This window comes from Dreissena polymorpha, chromosome 15 (genome assembly GCF_020536995.1).
Source record: "Dreissena polymorpha isolate Duluth1 chromosome 15, UMN_Dpol_1.0, whole genome shotgun sequence".
NCBI classification, from domain to species: Eukaryota; Metazoa; Mollusca; class Bivalvia; order Myida; family Dreissenidae; genus Dreissena; species Dreissena polymorpha.
Window position 1 is genome coordinate 37,373,788 of NC_068369.1, and position 10,000 is coordinate 37,383,787.

Here is a 10,000-nt window from a genome sequence, read left to right on the forward strand (position 1 = left end):
CACACTTGGCCCTGCAATATTCATGATACATGTAAGTGTAAATACAATTGAGCCAACAGAGTTACAACGCTGACATGAAAGTACGAACAAGTGTCAATAGCAGTTAGCAAATTTTCTGTTTTGCAAAAATGTAAATTACCAAAGGACTTATATACAAAAAAAATGGATATGAGAAAATAGCCGGAACAAGAATCAATGTTTAATAGACAGGTTTGTGAGGACCATTTCCCAGACGGTATCATGCCAAACTTTGTCGACCTTAAAAATCTTCAAAATGAGAATTTACGTCATGAAAGTGTTTTACAACAGCATTAACAAATCAGCGTTTATGTGTACAGCCCAATTCAGAACTTAAAAACAGTGTCTGTCTTAGATCATGAGGAATTATAGCATTACTATCTGTAGTATCGGCCCTCTAAATGAATACATACGCATTTTGGAAGTGCACAAAATACAAAAACACACATGTGTTATACGTCAATTTATAGATACATGTGTATTCTTTCACATTACAACGAAAACTGCAATTAAATCTGCATTGTTTTGAGAAAATACAGGCAAGACTTAGCTCCCTGTAGTAATCTGTTTCATGTTCACTTTCTCATAGAATTGGAAATTCTGTTTGGTTGCTAAGATTTGTTACTATGTGAATGTTCTTGTAAAAAAAAGTAACTTAATAAAAAACGAAACTCATGCTTACGTTGTAATTAACATATATATATATACATTAAATTCAAAAATAAGCGGCATATAAAGTATTTGATAAAACTATTAATCCATAAATAAATTAACATAATGGTATGCTACGAAATTAAAAATAATAGCATCATCCTGGAATAAACATTACCTAGTGTCCAACGAAAACCGAAAATAATGAAATTGATCGTCGTTATAGTCATAGATAACCATCAAATAAATTACAACTTCTAAAAAATGAAAACACATTACCTTTGCAGTAATTATTGGATATTTTTCGTGACAGGCACGGTACAATTAGGAGGGCCGATACTATGCGAATGAGAGATAACATAATAAGGACATACAATTGTTATTTTGATCAAAATATCTTGATTGGAAAGAAGATCATAATCGTCATCATCAACATCACCACCATCATCATCATCATCATCATCATCATCATCATCATCATCATCATCATCATCATCATCATCATTATCATCATCATCATCATCATCATCATCATCATCATCATCATCATCATCATCATCATCATCATCACCACCATCATCATCATCATCATCATCATCATCATCATAATCATCACCATCATGATCATCATCATCATCATCATATAAAATAGTAGAATCGGTGATTATGCTTTAATTTCCATTAGTAGTATTGGTAGTAGTAGTAGTGGTAGTGGTGGTGATGGTGGTCGTGTTGGTGGTGGTGGTGAAAGTGGAGGTCGTAGTCTTGGTGGTGGTGGTGGTGGTCGTGGTGGTGGTCGTCGTGGTGATGGTGGTGGTGGTGGTGATGGTGGTGGTGATGGTGGTGGTGGTAATGTTGGTGGTGATGGTGGCGGCGGTGGTGGTGGTGGTGCTGGTGTTGGTGCTGTTGCTTTTGGTGGTGGTGGTGGTGGTGGCGGTGCAGGTGCTGGTGCTTGTGATGGTGCTGGTTATGGTGGTGGTGGTGGTGGTGGTGGTGGTGGTGATGGTGGTGGTGGTGATGGTGGTGGTGGTGGTGATGGTGGTGGTGGTGGTGGTTGTGGTGGTGGTGGTGGTGGTGGTGGTGGTGGTGGTGGTGGTGGTGGTGGTGGTGGTGGTGGTGGTGGTGGTGGTGGTGGTGGTGGTGGTGGTGGTGGTGGTGGTGGTGGTGGTGGTGGTGGTGGTGGTGGTGGTGGTGGTGGTGGTGGTGGTGGTGGTGGTGGTGTGGTGGTGATGGAGGTGGTGGTAGTGGTGGTGGTGGTGGTGGTGGTCGTCGTCGTCGTGGTGCTAGTGATGGTTCTGGTGGTGGTGCTGGTGGTGTTGGATTGTTGATCATTTTTGATAAAATATAGTGTTTCTGGACGTTCCATGAATAAATGACTCAAAATAATAAAACAACCCCATGGGATTGTTTTCCCATTTTAAAATTGTATTTATTTATAAAAACTGCCAGGTTTATAATGATTATAAAATCCATAAAAAACGTTAAAATACTTAAATACGTGAAACAAACAGCACTTTAATAAAAATACAAGAAAATACTATTGGATGTTTTTTCCATCTTCAAATTATGGAAATCTCATCGGATAAAAAATACCATGGGAAATAAAAATCGCATGAGAAAATGCGAAAATTCCATGCGAAGACCAACTTTGCTCATAGGTTTCATAGAAAAAAAAGCATTTGGGAACAAAATTAATCAATTATTTATGAAAAATAAGACTTTTATAACATGCTTTATCTCAATGAAGCAAATCTTCAAGAAAAAGGGTACTTGAGTTTGCGATATTTTGGTTTCGCAATGTTTTCCGGTGGCCGTTAATTATGATAACCGAAATAACCTCCATCGGTAAATAACACTTGACGATTAAATCGGTTCTTTGAGTAATTCCGGCAGCAAGAACATCCCTCCCACCAAGACGTCAGGAAGCGCGTTCATATCAGTTTCATACATCTGGAAGAAGAGACGGCGACCATTTGGCATGCACTACATCACTGGGCATTATAGCCTCATAGCCCCACTAAACCAGTGCTGCTAGTGTCACTACAAACAAGTCTAGTATAGCCATGACTGACTGCCAATGATCTAGCGATTCAACTTTGAAAGTGATCTTTCCAACGTGAAATTTGAAGCTTTCTTTATGCAGACAACTTAATGTAAGAGTTCCACATGCTGGCTTTAAGTATGTCTATTATTCGAGACAGTTCCGAGATATATACCCATATATATGATGTGTCCTACACAACTAGCAATTTTTAGCACACAGACATTGTTCACAGTTTGAACAAATCTTGGCGTCTGTAAAAATGTATCGTTTTTACACCCCGATATATGCATGTTAACATAAGCTGCATTTAACTGAGCTTCTAGCCCCTGTAATTCTTTCACTCTCCCATCATTTTTTGTCGAATTTGGACACCAAGCCAGATAACAAATTATTAAATTTCGGGTCAAATTATTTCCTATATATTGTGTGTCTGTGTGGTGCCAATGCCATCATCAAACCAAACTTCCAAGGCAAAAGCTAAATAGTTTGTGCGTTGCTAAAAATATCTACAAAATGATATGCTGGCGTGATAACAAACTTAAATATCATACAATTTGTCTGAAGTACCATTAACATAAATATAAACTGGAAGCGAAAAACAATTTTTTCCTAAAATGAACATGATTTTGCAATCTTTTTTTAAACCAATATTTCTTTCTTGCCTTGTTCGTTCTCAAAATATTCGTCAGTAAATATTTTCTGACTGCAAGCAAAGTGACCAGTCAGGCCACAACAAATTACATATGTGTTCTAAGGATTTTAGCCCCCCACGAATGGAGTGAGCAAGCGTATTAAAACACATTAATTGTCACCATATTTTTTTTATCACATGCGAGCGAAAAGTGTTAAATAAAAAATACATATATTTGTCTATGTAAATTGATATATTTGCAAAATAAGTGCACGATATCTGCAAAATACCAGCTCAAGATCATTAAGCAGTAATAACTGAGTTTAAGCTCTTATTCCATGTTTATAAACATAAATAAACAATCTGTTCGACAAGACAAACGAGTGCCACCATTGTTTTAACATAAACCAATCTAATTACGCAAAGTGTTGTAACAGTCTTTGTCGTAAAATACATAGGCTAAATTAAACTAAATCATGGGATAAATAGGTGCGCAGCAAAATGGTTGCTGCGGGCGCAAAATAAAAAAATATATTTTGATTTCGTTTTAAGATTCTAAGGTTCGTTAAATCTTAAATCCGACGAATATTTAATCAAATTTGATGTGGCCTAAACAATTAATACTGATCTGTTTAATCTATTAAGTAGTGTTTCCGCCACATGGTCACCATTTGGAAGTGACGCTAGCTGAAGGTTTGCAACGTTTCTTTGACTTTTGAAGGGCCTTCTTCCTGACTTCTCTCTCATCGCCAGGCCTCTTAGTTATGTTCAAAATACAAGTTTACACAGTGAACAAAGAACGTGTGTATCGGTCAATCAATCCAAATGCTGAATGACTGAATAGATGCACTTGTTCACCAGGAAAAAGCTCTCTTACAGCTCGGCCTATCGGATCTACATTGAACGGGAAATAATTTGTCGTGCTCTAACGAGGAAAATAATAGTGATCAACATCATGTTATTCATATCATATCGGTTAATATGCACACACAGTTTTTTTGGGTTAACAGTTTTAAATCAAAGTGCAATAGCATATGTCAGTTACTTAAAATTGCCTTGAATCAGAGGTAAGGAAAGAATGCCCGTAGGCATAATTTCGGTTTTGGGAATCGATGCCGTGATCATCGGATCATCCAGCACTTAACGAACCGGCCGATAAAAGCATGATGTACAAAGTGTTGTTTTATTTACCTGAACTCAGAAAAACGGAGAAACGGATGAACCGACGTATTGGCCAATACTTCTTTTTTTGTCATTCTAAAAAGATGAAAACTGCCATTTCAGACTTTGTCATCGAAATTGCCAAAATTATTGTTAAAGTTTTGCTTTTTAACCGTTTTTTTAATATTTTTTTACATAACCCTAACTCGGCCATTAAACACGGGCGCCACCTCTTTTTTGTGATGAATTTTGATGCATTGATAAGTTAGCAATGCTACTCCCGAGTTAGCGCTAAGTACCGAATATTCTAAAAATTCATGGACAATTCTACAGGGTGCGTAAATTTAATATGTTTTTCAACATATATCGCATTATTTAAAAAATCGGATAATTTAGTGAGATTTAGCGGAGAATAATTCATCCACACATGTTCAGAAACACACAATTGCAAACGTGAGGACCTTTATGAGTGGAGTCATTGTGGAGGTTTTGAAAGCATATCGATGTTTTGGCCTTTGTGACGAGCAAATTTCCATCCCTTGAAAACGCCAACGACATCAAACAATTAATTTGAACATTTACAAGTTGTTACATGCACAAATTCATCTGCCATTAGTCGGTCTAACATATTATTTTTTATTTTTCAAAAAGAGATGGAGCCAATGCCAATGAGGTAGCGCTAACGACAGGAGGTGGCGCCAATGCACAATTTCAGCTGTTTTAATTTTGTTACCAACCGTCAGTTTTTTGTGTGGCATTTCAGGTTGAATGTTCGATCGTTTTACTATATTAGATGGTATTGAAATAAAATCGAACAAGTTAAGTTAACATAATTATGAAGAAACATGACTGTGTGATTTTTGATATTTCGGTCATTGAATATGCTATGAAACTGGGAAGTAACTTGAGTATAATGCAAAAGTTAACTATAAAATATAGAGTGTTTCTATTTTTTTTTAAAGAAGTAAGTTGGAAGAAACGGTATATTTTAGCCTAATTAGGATTTGTTAACCTTTGCCTTATAGCAAACAAGCATTGGATTAGGGGAACAAAATCTCATCGTAAAGCAGAAGTCACATTTGTTTTTATTAGTTCGTGAATTATCTTACTGTATACAAACATTCGTTGTAGAAGAAATATTTTGAGAATGTTGAGAATTGTGTTATTGGATTTTTTTAGGATTACATATTTTGGGTTTATATCGTAAAATATGTTTAATTAAGTTTGCAGATATCTTAATTGAGTTGTTTACTTACATATTTACATCTTGTTTTATGATAGAATGTGTATGTGTTTTGTAGACATTTAGGTCTACGTATATACGTTGAAAAATAAAAAGAAATATGAAAGGAACATTAATTATCAAATGAAAGTCATGTGCTGATCCATATATCGTGCATTGGCGCCACCTCTTGTCCTAAGCGCCACAGCATTGCTAAAAAGCAAAATTATCGATTAGATCCCCAAGAGGCCTATGTGTTTGTGCATGCAGCAACTAGTATATGTTGAGCGCAATCGTTTGCTGGCATTAGCGTATCAACCTGGTGAACATTGTCTCGTCACAAATGCAAAAACATCGATTTGCTTTCAAAAACTCCAACATGTCATAACCTATAAAGGTCACAACGTTTCCAAATGGATTGTGATTGTATGTTTCTTTTCATTTGTGGATTAATTCATTTTCGCTCATTCGCACTACATTGCCCGATTTTTAAATTAATACGAACAAGTTAAAAAAACATATAAAAGCTATGCACCCTGCAGAAATATTCTTGAAACTTCAAAACATCCGGTCCTTACATGTAGCGCCACCTCGGAAGTAGCATCGACTCATTTATTTATGCATCGCCTTAAAGAGCTGGCGCCATGATGCACGGCCGTGTCTCAGTGTATATTTTCGCAAAACATTAACCGCTGTTCGAACACTAAATGTTATGATCTTATTTTGCAATAGTTTACTGTTTAAAGAACATATACCAGGCAATAGTGATAGCGTTTTGAAATGAACCAATCCATTCCGATGCCTGTCGGTATATTGCGACATCATACTCATCAGTACTCACGCTTTTATGATAAACTTACTCAACCATCAGTATATCACTAGATATAACTAATGGTTTTAACTGAATGGAATGACAAAGACATACACAAACACACGCACACAAGCCTAAACTTGAACGTTTATTGTTCATTACGTATATGTGTATATCGTCATAAATTAAAGTAGCTTTACTTTGGTTAAAACAATGTATCCGTCCAATATTTCGCCGAAATATACATACTATAATGATACTTACGTTGTAAGTTGTGTTTCTGAATTTTGTCCCGTATCATCTTGTTCTGGAATCGCAGTTGGCAGAAGTTCTTCTAATTCCACAATAGCTTCACTCGTCGACGCCATATCTCTTTGTCCGTTTGTTTTTCATTGGATGCGCACGCGTATCAATGAAAGCCTTTAGTCATATAATTGAAACAATATCATCCATATTTATCTTCAGACTGAAGTGTATGTTACAAACGCCGTGTAAATATAACTCGATTCGCTATCAAGTTACGAGCGGTGGCAATAAGTTAGTATTAAAGGGGTCTTTTCACGTTTTGGTAAATTGACAAAATAAAAAAAATTGCTTCAGATTCGCGAATTTTCGATGTAGTTATGATATTTGTGAGGAAACAGTAATACTGAACATTTAACATGCTCTTAAATATCCAGTATATGCACTTCTTTTGACGATTTACAAACCAGACAATTATAAAGCGTTGCAACGCGAAACGATTGAATAATTTTGAGAGTTATGTTTATGTCGTTATATTTTGTGATACTACGACGATTGCTTACATAATTCAACAATCATTGTATGAGCACGGATGGCCGAGTGGTTTAAGCGATATACTTTTCCTCCAGGGGTCAGAGGTTCGAGTCTAGAGGAGGGTTGCTTTTTGTCTTTCTTTAATTGTATTCTTGTTTTTTTACTGGAGTTGTTTAGATCCCAAGTTAACATTTATCAATATAAAGCATTTAATTACAAACTTCAAAACATGCCAAAATCTGTGAAAAGGCCCCTTTAAGTAAAATTGCATGTATTTAAGGCCGCAGCTGGCTGGCTTATGCATTGTTGATTTTATGTTGCTGCAAGTTATTGTGCTGTGCAAAATATTTTTGGGACTGCACTGCAAATGGTTACACTGTATTTGTAAAATTCATGGTCATGAATAAATTTTAACATCACTCCTGACACATATTGTTTACTGTAAACTTGTGTGATCCACTTGAAACATGTGGCCACAGGAAACGAACTTCCGCTGATTTAAACCATGTTCTATAGGCTGGTGTCCGCGATGTTAAGGATGTTAATAGATTAAAAAAATTGTACAGATACTAAAACTGTTAGACATAGACTGGCGCCCGTGTGTATTATATCGATATCTTAATAAAATAAAAAATAATAAAGTAAAAATTTTGCATTCAGTCTTCTTTGATATTTATGTGTCGTTTTGTGTTTATTTATTGTCGCTGATTAAAACTGTGTGAAACGCTGACGCCCGGAAAGTTTATTAACTAAAGATACGATGTGAACAATAACAGTTAACTTTAAACATTAAATATTGTTTATACGTATGTGTAGTTTTTATTTATTCCGTGTGGCTGAAGAGTATTGAGTCGCCTTATCCAGTATGTTTCTCAAATTTTCGTGTTTCATATTACCATTTTTAAATTAGCTTAAATACATCACAGGGCGATGATAGCATACGTGTGATCAGTTTCGTTAAAGTGTGCTGCAACTTGGGATCTTTTTAATTAACGTGTTTTCCAATCAGACCTATGGAGATGTTTGCGTTTGCTCAAAACCATTTTCGTCTCATCACACATTAAACGCTATGTGGTATACTGCATTTGCTGTTTTGCAGTTGTGGGTACCCTTGATGTACGTAATGTCTTCTGATATACTATTGACTGTCTGTGTAAGTTGCATAATCTTGCATGTTTGTCAACGAGCAGTGTTGCATGGGACTGACTCACCAAGGCATGTTTCACAGTTTCGGATGTAATTTTGGCACGCACAACAATGTTCGTGAAACTTTTGTACTTATTTTTTTAGATTTAAGATAACAAATTCACATGATGCTTGTCCACATTTCTTTGTTTGTTAAGTGGAATTTAGTGGAGGTATCCATGCACTATGGGCATACGTCTTGTTGTACTCGACGTAGCCTGAAATGTTCTTGCAGTATTAATGTTAAGAATTTTTATACCTGCAGAAAAGCATCCTTTTCTCGAATACCGTTGTGGTGTTGTTTGTATGCATGTTGTTTATGTATACAGTTAGCAACTTGCATCCTTAAGTGATGCTCGCATGTGATTATGTGTCTTTAATATACAGGATATTAAAACCAATGCTCACATCTACACTTACAAAAATGTATTAAGCAGTTATGTTGTCATCTTATTGCTATTTCTCATTTGTCCCTTACCCCATAGTTTTGATGTGTCGACTTAGCACGGAAATTTATCAGTTTTGATTATTTTAATGTTTATGATTTGTTTAAATGTGTGTGAAAAATTCACATTGCATAATAGTATGTGCCAGTTACTATTTGTTTGATCTTTTTTTGGATGTTAAGTATTGTTTAGTGTTAAATATGAAATGTGTATATTATATATAGAGAGAAATAAAACGGGTGCCTCAGTCAAATACAAGAAAGGACATAATTTACATAAACATGTTAAATGAACAGAAACTGACATACACTCTCCAGAGTCATCATAGTGATCGTCATATTCCATTATCAGAACCTGACATACACATATGTATACACGTATGACATAATACTTCTACTTCTACTGCTATGTAGTGTAGACATCTTTGTGTTAAAACAACAGCACATAAATTACATCATCTGATCAACACAACAATGCCATACTACCTGTGCATAAACACATAGTAAGAACTTATAATTTAGATAGAATATGCTTTTTTCTGTGTTGTCGTTTGGTTGGAAACATTGGGTTTACATTGAATTACATTAATCATGTGAATTGTAAGCAAAGTTGTTATGTGTTTAAAACCTGTAAAATTTGTTATTAAATGCTTTCATATGATAAATGTAAATATTGGATCTAAAAACTATAATAAAATTATATATAGAAAAAAGTGATCCTCAACTGGGTTCGAACCACTGACCTCTGAAGTAAAAGTCTAATGTTTAAACCATTTGACCATCCATTATCATACAATAAGTGATGTATTTGATACTTTATATAAGCAATCTTCGAAGTGTCACAAACTTTAACGACAACAACAGAACTTTTTTATATTAAGCAATCGTCACTCGTTTCATATTTTGGAAATCGCCAAAACATGCCTATAATGAATATTTTAGAGTATGGTAAATGTTCAGAATTACTGTTTCCTAACAAATATCATAACTACAACGACAATTTGCGAATCTGAAATATTTTGTATAATTTTGTCAATTTACCAAAATATGAACAT

The 10,000-nt window shown here is 35.3% G+C and overlaps 1 protein-coding gene across 1 annotated transcript in view; it reads right to left on the reverse strand.

Annotated features, from left to right (window-relative positions):
* LOC127861157 (rho guanine nucleotide exchange factor 1-like) overlaps positions 1 to 6,986 on the reverse strand; it is a 53,859-nt gene extending 46,873 nt beyond the window's left edge. Inside the window, exon 1 of the mRNA XM_052399533.1 lies at positions 6,803 to 6,986. Within this exon, the coding sequence (XP_052255493.1) occupies positions 6,803 to 6,906 (104 nt within the window). The 5' untranslated portion in view covers positions 6,907 to 6,986. The remainder of the gene's footprint in view (positions 1 to 6,802) is intronic.
* Positions 6,987 to 10,000: the final 3,014 nt, after the last annotated feature.